The 22,336-nt window shown below is 52.2% G+C and overlaps 2 protein-coding genes across 2 annotated transcripts in view; one reads left to right on the top strand and one right to left on the bottom strand.

The window, feature by feature from the left end:
- The window catches only part of LOC143693004 (uncharacterized), a 680,702-nt gene that overhangs the window by 122,276 nt on the left and 536,090 nt on the right, over positions 1-22,336 (bottom strand). Inside the window, 1 exon segment of the mRNA XM_077173088.1 lies at positions 2,840-3,408. Coding sequence (XP_077029203.1) covers positions 2,840-3,408 — 569 coding nt within the window.
- On the top strand, positions 19,015-19,947 carry LOC129132369 (olfactory receptor 14A16-like). Its single transcript, XM_054651442.2, has one exon. It carries the CDS (start codon positions 19,015-19,017, stop codon positions 19,945-19,947), a length of 933 nt encoding a protein of 310 aa, XP_054507417.2.

Below are 22,336 nucleotides of genomic sequence, written 5' to 3'. Positions count from 1 at the left end.
TGGGGGAGATGAAAGAGGGTATGCAGGCACAGGAGGAAGGTTGAGGGGAAGGTCCAGAGCAGCACGGCCAGTGCCATCCTGGTGAGGGGAGAGAGGAGACTGGGAGGCGTCAGGGAGATGGCAGCAACCATGTGCTGGATAGTGACATCTGCCTGCTGATTGCTCCTCAGGTGGGGAAGAGGGTTTGGGGGCATGGGGAGAGGATGAAGTGGAAGGGGTTTTGAACTGGGGACCCAAAACTTTTCCTGAATTTTCCCCTGATTTTTTTAACTGAATCATAAATAGCAAAAAAAGAAGATAAAGCTTTTTAACATAAATGGAACGAAAAAGATAATAAAACTTCCCCACTTTAAAATTTCCCTGCATTTTTAAAACAAATAACTTGATCCCGACCATACCCCAAATCTCAAGTGGTGAAACTGATTTCCTTGTAACATAAAATATTTGAAAAGAAAATGATAAAAAGCTTTCAAATTCTCCTTTGAAAAATGATTCCCCAAGCAACAAGGGCTAATGTAACTTGGATATATATCTCCCATTGTGGAACAATGAGTTTTGTGCCTATTCTGCAGTCTTCCCACCCACAGGATTTAAAGTGAGAAAACAAAAGAAAAGGGGGACAGTGACTGAAACATACTCATCCAGCAGTGCCTCAACAAAGGATCTCGTGGTGGGTCTGTCAAGGAGAGCGATCCTCCAGTCCGTGACTCTGGGAGGGTTGCAGGTCTCTCCCCTCAGCGTGCCCTGATAAAACTCAGAGGTTGCCTTAGGGTCGTGGCTGACCCAAAGGCGACTTAGATTGCAGCCATGCTGGAGATGCTCTCCAGGGGTACCAGACAAAGGTCCCTGTTCGGGCTCCGCTTATTGTGGTCTGCGGTGGTGGTGAATGCAACCTTCCCTGAGAGCATCTTGCACCAACAGGCAGGAGCCACAGGAGCACCAGCACACACAGACACACAGACACACACACACAGACACACACACACACACACACACACACACAGACACACACAGACACAGAGACACACACACACGCACAGACACACACAGACACACACAGACACACACAGACACACACAGACACACAGACACACACAGACACACAGACACACACACAGACACACACACACACTGACACACGCACAGACACACACACACAGAGACACACACACACACACAGACACACACTGACACACGCACAGACACACACACACAGAGACACACACACACACACAGACACACACAGACACACACAGACACACACACACAGACACACACAGACACAGACACACACACAGACACACACAGACACACAGACACAGACACACACACACACACAGACACACACACACACACAGACACACAGACACACACAGACACACAGACACAGACACACACACACACACAGACACACACACACACAGACACACAGACACAGCAGCTCAGCAGTGAATACACAGGAGGGTCCAGGCATAGAGTTTTAATGTGTTTTATTTCAGGCAATGATGAAGAGGTCCAGGGGCAAAAATCAAAGACAAAGGAGGGTCTAGGGTATAAATCAGGATAGAGGGGGTGTAGGAGAGCATCAAGGATCCAGTAGTCTGAGGGCTCAGGGGTGGTACACAGGGAAGGGACCAATAGGGAGTGCAAGAAAGGCTAGGTGGAGACATAAACCAATGGGAAGACAGGGAAGGGAGAACCCCCTAGAACATGAACATATAAGGGTAAAAGAGGTAGAAAAGCCAAAGGGCCAATAGGGAGGACAGAACTGGGAGAAATTAACATAGTGCTGTGAGGCACCATGGGGGAAGCTTCTTTCCTGACCCTGAGCTGTGGGGAATGCCCGGAGTCTAAGGTGCATCTCTCCAGGGCATTGCTGTTGGCCTCTCCCCAGTCAGCTCACAGGTCTCCAAACACACACTGGAGTTGTCTGGGGCCGTTCATCATTTCTCTGCTCTCCAGCACCGAGGCAATGGACTCTGGCTACATCCCTGAGCTTGTGCCGATGGCAACCACCCCTGGCAATTGGGCTCCATGGAGCTGCTCTCAGGAAACACCCAAGAGCTGGGGAGTGCCCCAAAACCACCTCAGAAATGTGAGATACCCCGGCATCTCTTCATGAACATGGAATATCCAAAAACTCAGTCAATAACGGCCTTCCCTTCCCTTCCCTTCATCATCCCCAAACTTTGGCTGTCTTATTCCCGACCCCAGCCCACCTCCCCAGTCCCAACCCCAACCCTTCCAACCCCTCCTGGACATCAAGACATCCCTTCCAAGCTGTACTTCCCCCATTCCACACCTCTCAAAACCCATCCCACCCATCCTGCCCCACTCAATGCTCATCTCACCCTCCTGATTTGCATTCCACTTTGCCCAATCCCTTTCAACCCCATTTCACCCCAAGGGGCTGTGGAATCGAGGAATTTTGGGGTGGGAGTGAGTAGTTTCAGTGGCATTGAGGTGACAGATCAAACCCTATTGTCTCTTTGAGTGCCAAGAAAGGGAGACAACTAAATCAAATACTCCCAAATTCTCCCAATTATTTCCCTGAATCCCAGATTCCTCTGAAACACAAGTAAAAAGTGAGGCTTTAGATGCCTTTGATGAATTTATTGATTTTGAACCCAATTTTCTCTGTTTTTGAGGGATGAAGATTAATCCAAAGAAAATTAAGGCCAAAAGAAAGGAACAACCAGCCCAGTGTCTTTCCAACATGGATCACCAGGAATGTGGGTCACCAGGGCTCTGACCAACGTGGGTCCTCCCATAGGGGATGAAACTGGAGTAGTGCACGAAGTTCTTCCTGCACTTGGGGCATTTGCAAGGCTTCCCTTACTGGTGATTCCATTGGTGTCTGGTCAAGTTAGAGCTCTGGGTGAAGCTCTTCCCACACTGGGAACACTCGTAGGGCCTCTCCCCAGTGTGGATGCGCCGGTGCCTGATGAGGTGGGAGTTGTGCTTGAAGCCCTTCCCAGAGTTGGGGCAGCGGAAGGGCCTCTCCTGGGTGTGAATCCGCTCATGCAGGAGGAGATGGGAGCTGGTCTGAAACCTCTTCCCACACTGGGAACACTCGTAGGGCCTCTCCCCAGTGTGGATGCGCCGGTGGGTGATGAGGTGGGAGTTTTGCTTGAAGCCCTTCCCACAGTCGGGGCAGTGGAAGGGCCTCTCATCCGTGTGAATCCGCTCATGCAGGAGGAGATGGGAGCTGGTCCGAAACCTCTTCCCACACTGGGGACACTCATAGGGCCTCTCCCCAGTGTGGATGCATTGGTGCCTGATGAGGGCAGAGCTGCAGCTGAAGCCCTTCCCACACTGCCCACACTCGTAGGGCCATTCCCCAGTGTGGATCATCTGGTGGCGGATCAGGGTGCTGCTCTGCCTGAAGCTCTTCCCACACTCCAAGCACTTGTAGGGCTTCTCCCCATCATGAAACTGCTCATGGACCACCGACTCTGAGCTGTGGCTGAAGCTCTGTCCACCTTCCTGGCTCAGGGTGGGTCTTTCCTCCTCAGAGCACCCTGGGATGGGTTTAGAGCCCCTCTTCCTGTAGAATCTCTGGGACTTGTCCTCCCCATTGGAATCCTGTGCCCTGGAGTCACTAAAAATGGCCTCTTCCATGAGGTTCTGCTGTGGGGATTTGTCCTCCCTGGTCTCCATCCTCAGCTCCTTCTCTGGGGGAGAAAGGACAAGGAGAGGATGGGATTTGCCTCCGTGCCACAGGGAAGGGGAAGGAGATCCCCCCAGAGCATCCCTGGCAGGATGGGGTTGGCAGCAGGGTTGTCCTGCAGCCGGGGGCTGTGCTAGGCTGGGAGATGGAGCAGGAGAGAGGGGGAAAGGAGCACTGACTTCCTCCTCACCTGCCTGGCTGTCCCAGGGCATTGTGTCAGTTTGAAAAGACAGGTGTCTTCTAAGGAAGGCAGGAGACTCCCTTGAAATGGAAAATGTTAATCCCTTCACTTGGAATTATAATTTTCAAAATAAGAGGCTGTCAAGCAAAATCTATGGGAATAGGAATAACAGTTCTTCAGTGGAAAAATTAAAAATAGAAATGCAGTAGTACTAAAAAATTACTTACAGAGTCAGAATATGACCTGACACCCTGTGGGTCAGTGTGTTGGTAGCACTCCTGTTAAATGGTGGCTGCAGTGCTCCTGCAGTGACAGGTGTGGTTCTGTTGGAGCAGTGATCCTGTAGAAGGGTGCAGTTTTCCTCTGAAGGTCCAGTGGTGGTGCCGATCGGCCTGGTCTTCCAATGGGATCCCGTGGAGCTGACAGCTGCTCTTCTGGGAATCCTGTGGGAGAAGGCAGACTCTTGTTCACATCCTCAGATTATATCTAGGTAGGATTGCTTGGCTCCTCCCTCTGGGCGGAGCTTCTCACAATGGGATGATGGAATTTTTATCAGTGACACTCAATGGCCCATTAACAGAAGATATCTCCCTGGAGGGAGGATTCCTTGTGGAAGAGATAAAGTAAACTGCTCAATTAACAGATGATAATTGCCCCACCTTTAACAGAGGGTAATTGAATACACACCCAGCTAAACCTGAGACACTGTTCCAGCCTTGGAAAGCAGGATTTGGTACAAGGACTTGTTATGGAATGCAACTCTGATTGAAGGCAGAGACAGAATCTCCAGAGCTTGCAGCCAGAAATGGACAGTTGTGTGATACTCATTTCAACATCTTCTCTTTTGGAATTATTGACTAATGATTATTTGCTTTGCCAATCTAATACTTCTGTAATTTTTTGCAAATTTGCACTATCTAAATTACACTGTTCCTTAAGTTAAGATGGTGTCTGTATCTTTGCTGCTGGCCCTGCCCACTGGTGAAACAGGGCCCCATCCTGCCTAAGTGTTGCCTGGAAAGACAAAAACCCTCACTCTAAATGTCCCCCCTTCCTCCTTGTTCCCCACACTTCATGCACTGATCATGATGTCCTATGGTCTGGGGTATCCCTGGGGTCAGCTGGGATCTCCTGTCCTTGCTGTGTCCCCTCCCAACCTCCCCCACACCCTCAGCCCCTCCCCAGAGTGGCTGAATGAGGGGCAGGACAGGCCTTGGTTCAGTGTGAGCTCAGCAAGAACGAAACCATCTCTGTGTGCTCAGCCCTGTGCTCAGCCCCCAGCCCCGGCATTTCCTCCACTGTAACCGTGGACCCCCCTTTCCCACCCCTCTGCCCCACGGCCGCCGCAGCACCGGCTGACAATAGAAGCAATTCTGTGGCAATTCCAAGTTTCATTGGTTCCTGCACAGCTTCAGCTCAGCTGCTGGCAGGTTCCAATTAAAGAAAAGTGCAAATTCGGCCCAATACAGATATTATTAAAAGGAAGGGGAAGCGTTTAGTAGCTGTCACAAAGGTGACAGGGATGAAGAGAATAATGATTCTCACATTTGGCAAAGAACCCAAGCCTGGGAATTCAGGAGTTATTTGGGAATTTAGCTACTTGAGCTGGCCTTCTTGTAGCACTTTAGGCAGCCTTGTGTTTTACACCATGGGGTGAATGAACCTTGTCAGTGTCACTGGTAGCATTTGCTCGCTTTCCTCCAGTGATTTTAACAAACTTTTCAAGGAAGGACAACAAAATATTTTCTTTACACTCCAGGCCCACAACAGCCATTTTTCTCACCAGTTCTGCCATAGGTCGCTCAGAGGAAGCTGCATCAGAGTTTCCAAGAGTTCTTCCAGAGAGAACCACAACCTCCTCAGAAGAGGGAACCATGCTGTTGTCAAAGGCACCTGGGGTCAAAGAACAGTGCCCTGAACTCACTGTGCCAAAAGAATTTTGCAATCTGGTTAAGAAAATTTTCAGAGAGATGCCTCTGTCCAAATTAAGGCGCTAACAAGACCAAATCCTGGATTTTATTGAACAGTAAATGTGAGGTAGAGAGAGAGAGATGGAAAGAAAGAGAAAAGGGGGGAGAGCAAGGGAGTGACAGGGACAGAGACCTACCCTGGGGCAGGGCAAGTGTGACATTGTCCCCTGTGTGTGTGGCTTTCCCAGGGTGGGGGTTTTACACCTGAGCCAGTGTGGGTAAGGGGGGTGGTGTTCACCCCCTGAGCAGGGATTCCCCCACTGTTTCAGGTTGCAGTGTAAGATGGAACCCAATGCATGTTTTCAATCCCCATCTTCATCAACTGCTATAAACAGGTGGGGCAGTGTTCTTGATCTCTTCCATGACTCAGCCCTGATAATGCCCTCCAGGGGAGATATCTTCTGTGAATGGGCCATTGAGTGTCACTGCAGGACTGATCAAATTCCAACATCCCATTGTTGGATGCTCCGCCCAGGGGCAGGATCCAAGCATTCCTACCTGGATATAAGCTGAGCCTTGCAACACCAGGAGCAGCTTGCCTACTGGATTCCCAGAGGACAAGAGCTCCAGAACCACCACTGGACCTTCAGAGGAAGACCAGACCCTTCTGCAGGATCACTGCTTGGACAGAATCACGTTCATCACTCCAACAGGACTGCAGCCACCATTTAATGGGACTGCTGCCACCACCCTGACCAGCAACAGGGTGTCAGGTTATATCCTGACTCTGTCAGTTTAAGGCAGTGTTTCTGTATCATTGCCTTGATCTTAATTTTCTTATTAAATTGTATATCTGACTTAGATTCTCCTCCAGGTTTGCCTTCAAACCAGAACAAAAGACAATGTGTGCACCCTTTGTTTGGTTCCCGAAACAGGATGTCCCATTCTCAAACCTTGACTCAACAGAGGAGGAGGCTGTGAGAATGACGAAAGAGCCCTGGGACACCCATGCAGGTGAGGAGGAAGTCAGTGCCCCTTTCCCCCTCTCTCCTGCTCCATCTCCCAGCCCAGCACAGCCCCCGGCTGCAGGACAACCCTGCTGCCAACCCCGTCCTGCCAGGGATGCACTGGGGGGATCTCCTTCCCCTTCCCTCTGGCACGGAGACAAATCCCATCCTCTCCTTGCCCTTCCACCCCCAGGGAAGAAGCTGAGAATGGAGACCAGGGAGGACAAATTCCCACAGCAGAACCATGTGGAAGAGGCCATTTTAAGTGGCTCCACGGTGCAAAATTCCAACATAAAGGAAAAGTCCCAGAGATCCCACAGGAGGAGGGGCTCAAAACCCAGCCCAGGGTGCTCTGAGGAGGAAAGACCCACCCTGAGCCAGGAAGGTGGACAGAGCTTCAGCCAGAGATCAGAGCTGGTGGTCCATGGGGAGCTTCACAATGGGGAGAAGCCCCACAAGTGCTTGGAGTGTGGGAAGAGCTTCAGCAAGAGTAACTACCTGATCAGGCACCAGCACATCCACACTGGGGAATGGCCCTATGAGTGTGGGGAGTGTGGGAAGGGCTTCAGCTGCAGCTCTGCCCTCATCATCCACCAACGCATCCACAGTGGGGAGAGGCCCTACGAGTGTCCCCAGTGTCAGAAGAGGTTTCAGAGAAGCTCCCATCTCCTCCAGCACCAGCGAATTCACACTGATGAGAGGCCCTTCCTCTGCCCTGACTGCGGGAAGGGATTCAAGCAAACCTCTCACCTTATCACCCACATGCGTGTCCACACTGGGGAGAGGCCCTACGAGTGTTCCCAGTGTGGGAAGAGGTTTCAGAGCAGCTCCAATCTCCTCCTGCATGAGCGCATTCACATCCAGGAGAGGCCCTTCCTCTGTCCCGACTGCGGGAAGGGCTTCAAGCACAACTCCACCCTCATCACCCACCAGCGCATCCACACTGGGGAGAGGCCCTACGAGTGTTCCCAGTGTGGGAAGAGCTTCACCACCAGCTCTCATTTGAAAAGACACCAACGGAGTCACCAGTAATGAAGCCCTGCAAATGCCTCGATTGCAGGCACAGCTTCATGCACCGCTCCATCTTCATCCCTCATGGGAGAACCCACATTGGGAAGAGCCCCCGTGATCCATGTTCCCTGTGATCCATGTGAGGAAGACACCTGTCCCTTTTCCTACCCCTGCCAATGACATGATGTGGCATTGAAAAACATGAGGGTCTGGCCATGGCCCTGTCATTACATTCACTCCCACCCCAGAACATTTCCAGGAGCAGGAAAGGGACTCTCTCTCTCTCTCTCTCTCCCTGAGGAGAAGGGTGCCCTTTCCAGACAGGGGAATTGTGGCCAGGCAGACCCAGTGAACTGTGGTTTTATTTTCCTTGTAAATGGTTTTATTTTTCCCTTCTGTTATCAATATTGTTTCTGCTCTGTTTGTTCCTTATCTGGTTGCTGTTCCCAATAAATTGTTCTTATCCCAGCCTGGGATCTTTGCCTTTTGTGCTTCCCATGGGAGGAGGGAGGGCAGCGAGGGCAGCGCAGTTTTAGCGGGAGCAGGAAATTGGGGAATCCCATTCCTGAAGCCCGGCCCATGGAAACCGAGCATCCCAGCTGGTGCCAGCCCTGGTGGCCATGGCAGCAGCCTTGGGAGCGGGTCCCTGGCTGGGGCTGTGGGAACCTCTTCCCTCTGGTGCCCAGGGACAGGAGTGGAGGGAAGGGCTGCAGCTGAGTCGGGGCAGGCTCAGGTTGGATGTCAGGAAAAGGTTTTTGCCCAGAGGCTGCTGGGGCCCTGGCCAGGCTCCCCAGGGAAGGGTCCCAGCTCCAGGGCTCTCTGAGCTGCAGCAGCGTTTGGCCAGCGCTACCAGGCCCAGGCTGGCGTTGTTGGGGTGTCCTGTGCAGGGCCAGCAGTTGGACTGGAGGATCCTGATGGGTCCCTCCCAGCTCTGCCAATTCTGTGGTTCTGGGATCCCATGAGCCTGGGGATGGGGCTGCCAATGGTTGCCATGGCAACGGGCTCTGGCTGCAGGCTGAGCTGGTGTCCATGGCAACCACCCCTGGCATGGGGTCTCCATGGAGCTGCCAAGGGACTGAGGATAGCAACAGGGGGCTGGTGATGGTTGCCATGGAAACTGACCATAGCAACAGGGGGCTGGGGATGGTTGCCATGGAAACTGAGCATAGCAACAGGGGGCTAGGGTTGCCATGGAAACTGACCATAGCAACAGGGGGCTGGGATGGTTGCCATGGAAACTGACCAGAGCAACAGGGGGCTGGGGATGGTTTCCATGGAAACTGACCATAGCTACAGAGGGGTGGTGATGTTTGCCATGGAAACTGAGCATAGCAACAGGGTGGCTGGTGATGTTTGCCATGGAAACTGACCATAGCAACAGGGGGCTGGGGATGGTTGCCTGCTAAGGAGCAGATTTGTCACAGGCCCTCAGAGGGGCTCCATGGGGACTTTCCAAGAGTCTCCAGGGTTTTCCACAGCTGGAATGTCACACGCAGAGACAGGGGCTCCATGGAGACCTCCCAGGCCTTTCTGGGGATGGTAAAGAGCCCTGTGGTAGGAGGCAGTCACAGCCATTCCATGGTGACATCCCAGGGCACCTTGGGCTGCAAAGGCACCGATCTGTCACAGGCACTCACGGGGGCTCCACGGTGACATCCCAGGAGTCCCCAGGCTGCCAAAGAGCCGGGATGTCCCAGACACTCACAGGGGCTCCTGTCATGGGCACAGTGGGAGCTTCAGGCTAAGTCTATTAGAGAAGTTCCTGTTGGTTCACGAGGTGCAGAAAGGATCCCAAATACCCCCCACAGATCCTCAAATGTCACCGTTGAATCAGAGATGACACAGACTCAGATCAGAAGGCTAAGGGCTAAAAGCCACCTGTTTTTTCAGTCCTCTTCTTTTATATCTTGGTTTGCAAAGGTCAATTAATCAACACATTTCACATGATTGGCCAATTAAGACAACACCATTGAGTAAAAGACTTTATGGAAAAAAGCCAACTTATTACAAACATTTTTGGGGCACCAGTCATTGAGGTTTGTTTTTTGTTGGGCCTTTCTGGGGGCTCCCTGGATGGGGGAAACCCTCTGTAGCAGTTCTGTGCCAGGTAAAAGGAGATGCATGGCACTTTCTCAGTCTTCAGCTTCTTGTTTATTGTTATCTTATCTAAAGTTTTGCATTGCTGTCCACACCAGGCTCAACATGCTGGGAAAACACCTCAAAATGGTACTAAAATGAATGGTTTCAAGGTCTTTTAAAGTTTTCTCATCCAATTAATTCTTAAAACATACATTATTTCTACTTATCTACCAATAATTCATCCCTTGACTGTCCACATAACGTCTGCACTGTGCTTTCCTTTACCAATCACCCTGTGCCACCAACACTGCAGAAAATGGAGTAGATGAAGAAGAAGACCGGGACTACACCCCAATTCCTGCAACTTGCTTCCTATCTACACCGTATTAAAAACCCCAAAACCTAAATTTCTCACCCAAGGGACGTAGTATGCTACTCTCTATTACCTATTTCACACCTTGGAAAATTCTAATCTGTCTCAAAGTCCTGGAAGTCCTCTCCATGGGCAAAGGTTAAATGCAGTGTTTCTCTGGGGGTCAGGATCCCTCAGAGCAGACAGAGAAATATTCCCTGTGCCCTGGATTCCCACACATTTAACCTAAAATCTTTTAACCCTTAACATGTGAAGTTACCCAAAAACATTCCAGGTAAGTAGGATTAGAAGGAGAAGAAATAGAGAACAACAGAAAGACAGAAGATCCATAGAAAGACACGCACATAGGTACCAACTGCTGGGGTTCCAGCATCACCAACAGAGGAACCCCAGGAGAAGGCAGGATCCAGACCCTGGGCTGGCCTCGAGCTCTGGCTTTTAACCCCCTGGGTCTTCCTGGGCCCGCCCCTGGGGTGGGACTGCCAGTTGCTTGTCCAGTCAGAGCCAGGGTAGCACCAGCTGCTGCTGTGTGATTGATTGATTGATTGATTGATTGACAGCTGGGCCAATCAGAGCTGGGTTAGCACCGCCCCCTGCTGTGTGATTGGCAGCTTTGCCAGGCCAGGGCTGGGGGCGGGGCTCTGTCCCACCACAAACCAAGGCCTGACCCGGCCCTGGCCCCACACGGGCATTCCGAGCATCCCAAGGTGTCTCGGGACATGGATCTCATCCAGCCTCTGACAGCCACCACGGTGACACTACGGAACCTCATGGAGCCATGGGTCAGTTGTGACAATGGAGATCCAAGGAAATGATGGTGAGACTCTGGAATCCAGGAATCATGGAATCAAGGAGACCATTGTGCAAATCATGGGCCCTATGGAAGCAAGGATCAGTGATCAAACTGTGGTTTGATTGTGATTGATTTAAAATATAAACAAGGAGCGATTGTTTCACAGCGGGGCTGCGTGGGGCCAATGGACCCTTGTGACTCTGTTGGGGCTGATGAAACCAAGAAGCCATTGTGACATTGCCAGACCTCAAGGAATCAAGGAGACCATTGTGACAGTGTTAGGACCCATGAAGTCCATGGAACATGGAAGAGGTCTGCCTGGTTTGGCCTCCTGGGGTCTGTCTGAGAGGTCCCACTGAATTTGGCATGTCAAGGGCCACTTCCCATCTGACCATGAAGCACTGGGACTCTGTGCTTTTATTTCTGTGGGAAGGAACTGTCTTTCTTGTCTAGGCACCCATGGCTGTAATTAGGATTCCGCCTCTAAAATTCCATATATTCAAGGGTTACTCTCCAAAATAATCTACCAATACAGTCAAGTCTAGCAAGCCTTGGCTTCTGGTGACTGCCTCTCATCTGACCTTGCACCACTGCACTTGCTTGTTTCCTTCCTATGGAGACCATTGTGACACTGCGGGGTGCTGTGGAGCCAAAGGGCTTTGTTACACTGTAGGAACTTGTGGAACCAAGGGGATCATTGTGACACTGTGAGTACCATGGATCCATGGGGCCATTGTTACACTGTGTAGTCTTGAGGAACCCTGGAGACCATTGGGACACTTTGGGGTCTTCTGAAATGCAGAGGATATTGTGACCCTGCAGGGTACCATGGATCCAAGGGACCACTGTGACACTGTAGGGCCTCGTGGAACCAAGAACATCATTGTGGCTTTGCTGGGCCACATGGTCCCAAGGGACCATTGTGACACTGTGGGGCCTCGTGGAACCAAGGACATCATTGTGGCTCTGTTGGGCCGCATGGTCCCAAGGGGCCAGTGTGAAGCAGCAGGGCTTTGTGGAACCCAGAGGCCATTGCTGCATTTCAGGGCCTCGTGGAGCCAAAGGACCAGTGTGATCCTGCAGGACACCGTGGATCCATGGAGAGCATTGTGGCATTGCAAGGCCCCATGGAATCATGGAGACCATTGTGACACTATGGGACCTCATGGAAGGAAGGGGCCATTGTGACACTATGGGAACTTGTGGAACCAAGGGAATCATTGTTGCAGTACTGGGCCCCAATGGAACCAAGGGGCCATTGGACACAGCCAGGCTTCATGGAACCAATAGACCACCAGGACACTGTGGGGCCTTGTGGAACCATGGAGACCATTAAGATCCTTAAGGACTTGTGTAACCAAGGGGCCATTATGACACCTGAGGGCCTCATGGAAGCCAGAGAACCACTGTGACACTGCAAGGCCTCATGGAAGCAAGGAGCCATTGTGACACTGCAGGGCACTGTGGAACCAAGGGAACATGAAACAGGTGTGGCTGCCTTGGCCTCCCAGGGGTCACCTGACAGGTCTGGCTGACCTTGGAATGTGGAAGGCCATTCCCATCTGCCCCTGAAACACTGGGGCTCTGGGCTCTTCTTTTTATGGAAAAGAACTGTCCATCTTTTCCAGGCGTCCATGGCCAAAATTAGGATTCCACCTCCAAATTTCTGTCTATCCAAGGATTGCTGCCCGACAAAAGCTGCCAGGACAGACAGGTCTGGCTGGTCTTTAACTCCTGAGTGCCAGAACTCACCTGTTTTCCAAACACTAGAAAAGGCTCTCTGCTTTTCTTTTTATGGAAAAATCATCCTTCTCCAGGCACAAATGTCTGAACTTAGTACTCCACATTCATAATTTCAAATATCCAAGGGTTGCTCCAAGTAAACCTGCCAGGACAGAGATGTCAGGCTTGCCTTGGCCTCTGGTGGTTGCCGTTCATCAGCTCCTGAAACATGGGGGCTCCGTGGTTTCCTTCCTATGGAGACCAATGTGACATTTGGGAGCCTTGTGAAATGAAGGGGCCATTGTGACACTGCAGAGCACCATGGATCCAAGGCACCATTGTGACACTGTGGAGCCTCGTGGAACCCAGGACATCATCGTGACTCTTTTGCGCCATGTGGTCCCAAGGGGCCAGTGCAAAGCAGTGGTTGGTAGTTAGCCCAGCTGTAACTCAGAGTCAGACAGATTTTTCCTCTAAAGAATTTGGCAGGAGTTTCAAGCCCTGGGAATCATTTGTTTAACTTAGGGTGAACTTGAGAGTTCCCCCATAAGCCTTTAGTGTTGCTATGTTAAGTTGTCCAAATTCTCCTCCCCTATTGGTTACTTTTTTCCCCTATATGGTTATTGTTCTGGAGTGTTCTACCCGCAAATGTACATGTTGTTGCTTCCCCTTTTTCTCAGGTCTTTGGATCCTGCCCCTCATACTGTGCTCGACTTCTCCATGTTTATTGTTTCTCACCCTGTGTTATTAAAGTTCCTTTTAAGCTACTCCATCGAACCCGCTCCTTTTCATTTTTGCCACCCTCGCCCTGAAGTCAGGGAACCAGAGAGGTTTGTCACAGCCACCCTCATTGTGACCTTTGGCACCCAAACAGGGACCATGACACTCAGGGCTCCCTGTGTCAGTCACGTCAGCTGGGGTTGGCTGATGGATGGGCCAGTGCTCCCCGGGATTTTGGATTGTGCCAGGCCCAGCGGATTCATCGTTGCTTCAAGGGACCTTGCCCAGGATCGGCAGGGACAACCATGGTTTCACCTGCATAGGATTGCAGGTGGGTTTGGGGAAATGCAAGACATTTATTGCCCATTTTGCCACTGTGTTTTTACAATATGCTCCCATGTCCCATAATTGATTTGGGGTGTTCCAGTGGCTCTTCCCCATAAGGCAGAAAAAGAGAAAAATGGGCGGCCAGATGTCCAAAGTAGAAAGGAGCATATGTGGATGCTTTAATTCTCACTGATCATGACATTATATTTTCAAAGAATGAATTAAAATCAATCATGGGGTGGATCATTAAAAATTTTCCAGATGCCTCTGCTGACAAAATCCATACCATTGAATTTTGGGACTCAGTGAGAGTTAAATTGTACAACCTTTCGATCAAAAGGGACCCCACTGCACCCCACATGCTCCCCATCTTCCACACCATCCTTGAGACCCTTCACGAGGAAGCAGCGTGTTGAAAACTCAATCCGTTGGTCACTCCTAACTCAGGACCTCCCCTCAAACCTGCCTTTCTCAGACCTTCCACGATGGTCCAAGATGGCGATGGCCATGCTGTCTAGGAGCTTTATGTCCTGGAGATGGAAGGAGCCCGAATGTGGCTCAGGAGCCTGACCATCCTCGCTCCGTCTTGGCTCCTCCACTTCCTGCTACCACAACCTTCTCTTCTGCCCTGAATGAACCTCCAGACTCCACCCCCACAACTGCGGGTCACGCCCCCACTGTCAATCATCCTCTCCACCCTGGGCCATGCCTCCAGTTAAGGAAGGAGACTGGCAAATAACCTCGAAACTCCTCATTGCCTGATGTGTTATGAAAGAAGGGGGCAGAATCCCAGGTGTCAGCCATTGGTTTACAGGGAAATCAAGGATCTGTGTAGGGCAGCTAAAGACCATAGAAGGACTTACCTTGTTTTAATGGCCTAATGAGAGCCATGTTTACAGCAAATGTCTTAACCACCTATGATTTAAAATATATTATGACCATGTTGTTGTCACCTACAGAATACACCCTGTTGGAAGGGGGATGGAAGTGTTTACTAAATCAATTAAGAGAAGACTATGCTAATAATGAGGCAAGGGCAGAATTGACAATCAACCATCTAGCTGGAGAAGGACAACACCGCCTACCAGATGATGAAGCAGCAGGTATCCCCAGAGAAGTATTGGATGATATCAAAGAGATGGCTTTGCAAGCTTTAATCCAGGTATCAGATGGCAGCACCGCCAGTTTGGACTACCTTGGGTGGCTGCAGCTAAAGCTTTAGGACAATTAGACCATCCTGGGTGCCTGTTAAGTAAGCAAACCAATACTGCCTCCCTCACATTGAGTGGCCTGCTCTCAGACACAGAGACCATCAGACACGCCACTTTGAAGAACAGCGATAAGAGTTTTTACTCTGAGCGCATGGGCATGGCTGTGTAGACTGAGGGCATGTGCTGCATGAACCTCTCCAGCCACAGAGAGTCAATCCACAAGAGCATTCAGGTACTGAAGGAAGGGTTCAAGAAGCTTCAAGTGGAAAACAAAGACTGGTTCAATAAACTTTCCAGTCCTGAGGACTAAAGGGTTGGATGATGTCTAGCTAAAACAGGACTATTAATTCTCTTAGTGGTGGTTGTTGTATTGTTAATTGTCCCATGTTTGTTTGGATGCTTTTAAAAAGTCTTACAAAATTCTTTCAGTTCCATCTTTGTTGTAAAACAGAAAGGGGGAAGATACCCAACACAAAATCCTCATGGACTCCTTGGAGGAGATAATTGGAGGCCAAGATGGCACAAAAACCTCTCAGAGACTCAGTGCGGGAAGGAAAATCCTTGAAAGTACCTAAAAGTATTCTTAAATCCATAAAGTACCTTAAAAACCTTGAGTATCTCAAAGCATTACTGAGCAGCACTGAGTGTCAGTACAAAGCTCTCCAGGGACTCATTAAAGCAGATAATTGGGGCCATGATTGCACAAACCTCTCACAGAGTCTGTATCAAAAGGGAAACACCAAGTACCTTCAAATAACTGAAGTACCCTGAAGTATTAATGAGCCCCACTGAGTGTTGTTACTGACAAAGCCTCTCCAGGGACTAATTACAGCAGCTAATTGGAGGCCATGATTGCACAAACCTCTCAGAGACTGCAAGGCAAAAGCCAAACCCAAAGTCCTTTGAAAAACCTGCAGCCCCTGCAGGGAGCATGAAGGAGCCCCCAGGGCCATTGCTGAGCAAGGCTCCCCAGGGACTCCTTGCAGCAGATCCTTGAGGCCACTGGGATGTGGGCTAGGGGGGGATGCTGAGGGCAGCACAAGGGGCTGACAGTGCCCAGCCTGGCTGGGGCTGTGCCAGAAGGCCCCAGGGCCTCAGGACAAGGTGTCTCCTCCCAGCCCTTGGTGGCACAGACCCTGCTGTGCCCCAGGGCACCAAGACTTGGCTTCTCTTTGTCCCCACCTGTCACCACTGCCTGCAGTTCTCTGCTCTGCCTGGGGCCTGGGGACACTTTCTCTGTCGTGTCCCTCAGTGGGAGCCATTAAAAGTCCAAGAAAGTTTGGAGTTGGATTCTGACTTGGAGTTCTGGAGAGGTTTCTTCAGCTGCCTCTCAGGGACTGATGTTCAGGGCCTGAGCACAAAGCCCCAGAGGCTCATTAAAGTCCTTGTGCTGTGTCTGTGCTGCTGAGCTGGGCTGGGCTCCTGGCCCAGAGGCAGCTCCTGGTCACCAAGAAGAGCTTCAAAAGCACATTTCTCTTGATGAGCAGCTCTTGTGCCAGCCCAGCAGAGCTGGGGCACTGCCTGCAGCCAGCCCGGGCACAGCACAGAGGCACAGAGGGGTTAAACTCAGCCTGGGCTGGGAGCACAGAGCAGAGCTCACTCAAGGCTCACTAGAGCAGAAATCAGCCCAGGTTTGAAGCAGTCATTGCCTGGCTGTGGGAAGAGAAGCTGCAGTTCCTGCAGGGATCCCCTGGAGCTGGCACATCCCACAGCTTTTAGGACCTTTCAGGAGGACTCTCAGGGCTGCTCCAGGGCAGGGCTGTGGCCCTAGGGCAGGGCCGGCTTTCCCTGCTGCCCCAGCCCAGGCACAGCCCAAGGCAGCTCCTGTTGCCAGGCTCTGCTGCAGGGCTGAGCAGCCGGGGCTGCAGCCAGGGGTGCCCAGGGCTGTCCTGCAGAGCAGGGTCCTGCAGCCCAGGGCGCTGTGCTGGGGCAGGGACTCTGCTGCCTGCCAGGGACAGCTCTCAGCCGGCCCGGGGAGCTGCTCCCAGCGCTGGGGAGAAGCTCTGGGGGGAAGGAGCCGCCCTGAGCAGGGCAGGGGCTGCTGCTGAGAGGGGCTGGGTGGGGCAGGGCTGCTCCCAGCTCCAGACCAGCCTTGGCACTGCTCCAGAGGGCACTTCCCAAAGAAGGTAAGCCTGGGATTGCTGGAAAGATGGGGAGCTTTCCTGAGAGTGTTTTCAATTTCCTGCTTGGAGCAGGGTGGGAAAGTTGGGGTGATGGCAAAAAGATTATTGCTTTTTATAAATTTTTGATACATTCATAGCTCTGTAAATTACTATTATATAGTTATACATCTACAATCCTTACTTAACACTACTAAATTCTTATTAACTATATTAAACTGCTCTTATATACTTATATAATTATAATCCTTAATTAACTCTAGTACGTTTCCTAACCATTCTCTTAGATTTTAGAAAAATAAGCTCACTGTCTAAATACATTCCTGAAATACTGTCTTTTCAGTCTTATTATCAAATAGTCCTATTATCAGGAAGAGAACCTACAAAAACATTTTTTTTATTGACCAGATAAATGAGCAGTCATAACAAAAAGTGAAGGTAAAGAAGCCCTTGGACCTATTCCAATGGGTTGAGCCAGGGTGTGTAACTGGGGCAACTGAATCTGCTATTGGATGTTCCTGTTAAATATCCTAATTAATCAACCTTAATAAATTGTTGAAGTCAGGCACCAGGTGTGCCCAATCCCCACTGGGACACCTGGAAGCTTCCAATTTATGTCTGGTTTTTACTTTACTGTTCTAACACTGTTGCAAGGGTTTGTTTTTTTTTTCTTTTTTGATTATAGACAACAAGGGGATGAGAGGAGCAGAACAGCAATTGTAATCAGATACAGAATATTCTGAGTTGAAAGGGACACACAGGATCATCAAAGGAATGTTGGAGCATTTACAGAGAGTCCAGAACTGTAACTTTGGGTGGTCAGTGTCTCTGCTGGGAGCCTCCCAAAGGGCCCTCAGCCACTCCTCAGCCCTGCAGAGCAGCAGCATCACCTTTGCAGGGCCCAGCAGGGCTCTCCTGAGCTGCCCTTGCCCAGCTGCACACAGAGCCTGCCCCAGCCGGGGCCCTGCACACAGGCAGGTTTCTGTAGGGCCCCAGCCAGGGCACGCAGGCTGGGATGGGCTCTGTGAGCGCTGGCAGGGACAAGGCTCCTCTCAGGAGGGAATGTCCAGGCCCAGGGAGATGCTCAGGGAAGGAGAGGGGGCTGAAGAGAGCAGGGCTGGGGGCACGGGGAGGGCAGAGCTGCCACAGCTGAGGAAATGCTGCTGGGTTTGCCCAGGGAGCCGTGAGTGTCCTTGGCACAAGGTGGTGCTGAGACCTTGCCCAGAGACCTCGAGAGAGGGTGAGATATTCAGGGATCCTTCTGCTCTGGGCAGGGTCTGGTTTATCCCAGCGTGACCCGGGAGTGTGACTGTTCTCTGATTGAAGCCAAAGGTGCAAAGCCAGGGCAGTTGGGAACAAGCCCATCCAGCCCCTCACCTTCCCTGAGCCACAGGCAATCCTTTGCCTCTCCCATCTCTCAGTGGCAAACTCTGAGTGCAGCAGAAATGCTGGGGATTTCTGTCCTCAGAGAGCCAGGAATGATGTGTGGGTAGGAAAAGGATTCCTTAAACCAGCTCCTGCCATCCATGTCCTATAGGACTGTGAGTGCAGATGCTACCAAGACTTTTTTCATTAGGAGTGATTCCTATGACAAATACTGAATATCCAGCCTTGTTCTTCTGCCACATGGCCACAAACCCAGGGCAGTGGGGCAGGGATGGCTCCTCGAGAGCCCCCACGCACAGGCCTGGCTGCTCCTGGCACCCTCAGCCAGCACAACTGGAGCTCAGGCAGGCACCTGGGTGAAGGTTTTCCCAGAGCAGGAACAAGGGTGGGTGAGTCCCAGCGGGACAGTCTGCAGGGAATGGCCCAGGTTTGGCTCAAAGCAGCCTCTGCTGACTTGTGACTGTCCTTTTTCCATGAACAGGTGCCCATGTGCAGCCCCAGCAAATGTCCAACAGCAGCTCCATCAGGCACTTCCTCCTGCTGGCATTGGCAGACACGCGGCAGCTGCAGCTCCTGCACTTCTGCCTCTTGCTGGGCATCTCCCTGGCTGCCCTCCTGGGCAACGGCCTCATCATCAGCGCCGTAGCCTGCGGCCACCACCTGCACACACCCATGTTCTTCTTCCTGCTCAACCTGGCCCTCGCTGACCTGGGCTCCATCTGCACCACTGTCCCCAAAGCCATGCACAATTCCCTCTGGGACACCAGCAACATCTCCTACACTGGATGTGCTGCACAGCTCTTTTTCTTTCTCTTCTTCATTTCAACAGAGTTTTATCTGCTGACCATCATGTGCTACGACCGCTACGTGTCCATCTGCAAACCCCTGCACTACGGGACCCTCCTGGGCAGCAGAGCTTGTGCCCACATGGCAGCAGCTGCCTGGGCCAGTGCCTTTCTCAATGCTCTCATGCACACAGCCAATACATTTTCCCTGCCCCTGTGCCATGGCAATGCCCTGGGCCAGTTCTTCTGTGAAATCCCACAGATCCTCAAGCTCTCCTGCTCACACTCCTACATCAGGGAACTTGGGCTTCTTGCTGTTAGTGTGTGTTTAAATTTCGGTTGTTTTGTGTTCATTGTTTTCTCCTATGCGCAGATCTTCAGGGCTGTGCTGAGGATCCCCTCTGAGCAGGGACGGCACAAAGCCTTTTCCACCTGCCTCCCTCACCTGGCCGTGCTCTCCCTGTTCCTCAGCACTGGCACATTTGCCTACGTGAAGCCCCCTTCCCTGTCCTCCCCATCGCTGGATCTGGTCCTGTCAGTTCTGTACTCAGTGGTGCCTCCAGCCCTGAACCCCCTCATCTACAGCCTGAGGAACCAGGAGCTCAAGGCTGTAGTGTGGAGACTGATGACTGGATGGTTTCAGGAACATTAAACTGCTGGTCAATCTCTGCAAATCACTTGCAATAAAAGTCATCTTTGATACTTCTCGTTGATTTAATTTTGAGGGTTCTTTTTCTGTCTTTTACTTTTGTTCATATTGTCCACAAAGAAATATGATTGGTTTTGCCATTTCCCATTTTGTTTCTCACCACCTTCCCTGTGCCCACAGACTGTGTCAATGAGGGGCTGCGCTCTTGGTGCCTTTAAATGAACTAAAGGATGTCCCAGAAGAGTTTTCTGCAGAGATGCCCTTTTGTTGCCTTCTGTGGAGCTGCAGCAGCAATGTCTGTGTGCAGAGCTGGGGCAGATCAGTGCTGGCCCAGCAGCTGTGCCCAGCAGCAGCAGCAGCAGCACTTGGTGTTGCCAGTGCTGCTGCCGTGGCCCTGCCCCGCTGCCCTGGTGGCCCTGGTGTTGCTGCAGGGCCTGAGTGCTCTCGGGGCTGGGCACAGCCCTGGGGGTGGCAGTGCCGGGGCTGCAGCAGGGACAGGCCATGGGCACTGCTGGGGCAGCGCTGACGCCTCAGGCCAGGCCCTGGGGGCTCCAGGCTCCTTGCCCAGGCTCTCTCAAGAACACGGCCAGGCCAATGCTCAGCACAGAAACCCCCGTGAGCAGCCCCAGGCTGGCCGTGGGCAGGCTGGGGGCAAACAGCATGGCTGGGGCTCTGCAAGGGCCCTGGGGCAGACGGGAAGGAGCAGCAGAGCAGGGGCTGATCCATCCCCAGTGCGCTGCACAGCCCAGGGCAGCGTCCCAGAGCATCCTCATGCAGCTGCCAACAACATCCCCCCTCTGCAGCCCTGGCCTCTCCCCCAGCTCACACAGGTGCCCCATCCTTGCAGGCACAGACACGGCAGCACTGCCTCAGCAGCCCCTGTTTGCATTGCACACAGCAGGGGGAGCACCCCCATGCTGTTGCTCTGGGGACATGAACCTGAGGGAGCACAAATGCCATCAGCCCCTGGGGCCAGAAGGGCTGGGGGACACCAGGGAAACCACTCAGCTTTGTCCTGGCCTCTGCAGTCAGCCAGAAAGTTTGTTCCCATCAGCTGGGAGTTTCCTGTGCCACTGCAGATGCTGTTGCTCAGAGCCAGGGCTGCCTGGCAGCCACCCCCAAACTGCCCTGAGCATTTCCTTGGTTTCTCCTTTGCTTTCTCCACTCTTCCTGCTACAAATTTCTTCCTCTAGCCCAGCCCTGTTCCCTCTCCTGCAAACTGCCGATCCCTCTTTGCCCTTTCCTCTCTGGCCCCACTCCCCATTGCAGTTCCTGACTTGGCACCATGGGAACGTCCCTTGGGCAGCATCATCATCCTACAAGTGCTGCAGGAATTGTCTGCAGGCTCCTGCAGTGCCTGGTGCTGCTCCCTTGCCAGAGGCACCCCAGGCCAGGGGGGCACATCTGGGCTGCTGTGTCTGGCTCTGGGGCTCCCTGTTCTGGGCAATGAGGAAGAGCTGCAGAGGCTCTGCAGGACTGACAGGATGGGCTTTGGGGCTGCCAGGAGAAGCTGAGGGACCTGGGCTGTTGGAGCTTCTGAAGAGGAGGCCCAAGGCTCATCCTGCAACTGCTCCAAGGGTGGTTCCAGAGAATCCCAGAATCAGCAAGGCTGGAAAAGACCTTGGAGATCATCAAGTCCAACCTGTGCCCTAACACTGCCCTGTCTCCCCTGAGCCTCCTCTTCTCCAGGATAAACAACCCCAGCTCCCTCAGCTGCTCCTCACAGGACTTGTGCTCCAGACCCCTCCCCAGCCTTGTTGCCCTTCTCTGGACACGCTCCAGCCCCTCCATGTCCTTTCTAAATTGGGGGGCCCAGATCTGGACACAGCACTTGAGGTGCTGCCCAACCAGTGCTGAGCACAGGGGAAGAATCCCTGCCCTGCTCCTGCTGGCCACACCATTCCTGATCCAGGCCGGGAACCATTGGCCTTCTTGGCCACCTGGGCACACTGCTGCCTCATGTCCAGCCTGCTGTCCATCAGTCCCTGCACGTCCCTTTCTGCCTGGCTGCTCTCCAGCCACTCTGTCCCCAGCCTGTAGCACTGCAGGGCTTGTTGTGGCCAAAGTGCAGGACCCGGCACTTGGACTTGTTAAACCTCACCTTGTTGGATTAGGACCCTGGATCCAGCCTGTCCAGGGCCCTGTGCAGAGCCCTCCTACCCTCCAGCAGATCCACACTCCCAGACAACTTGGTGTTACCATGGTTGCATGATACCCTAAAGTGTCACAATCTCCATTACTCCATGAGGCCTCCCAGTGTGACAATGTCCCTTTGGTTCCATGGGATCCCTTGGTGTCACAAAGTCCCTTGGATCCTTGGGGCCTGCAGTGTCACAATTGCCCTTGGTGCTCCCAGGCCCTGCAGTGTCACAATGGATCCTTGTTTCCATGA

This window comes from Agelaius phoeniceus, unplaced genomic scaffold (assembly GCF_051311805.1).
Source record: "Agelaius phoeniceus isolate bAgePho1 unplaced genomic scaffold, bAgePho1.hap1 Scaffold_113, whole genome shotgun sequence".
NCBI lineage: Eukaryota > Metazoa > Chordata > Aves > Passeriformes > Icteridae > Agelaius > Agelaius phoeniceus.
Note: the sequence above shows the minus strand (reverse complement) of the source record. Positions and strands in the feature narration are given on the sequence as shown.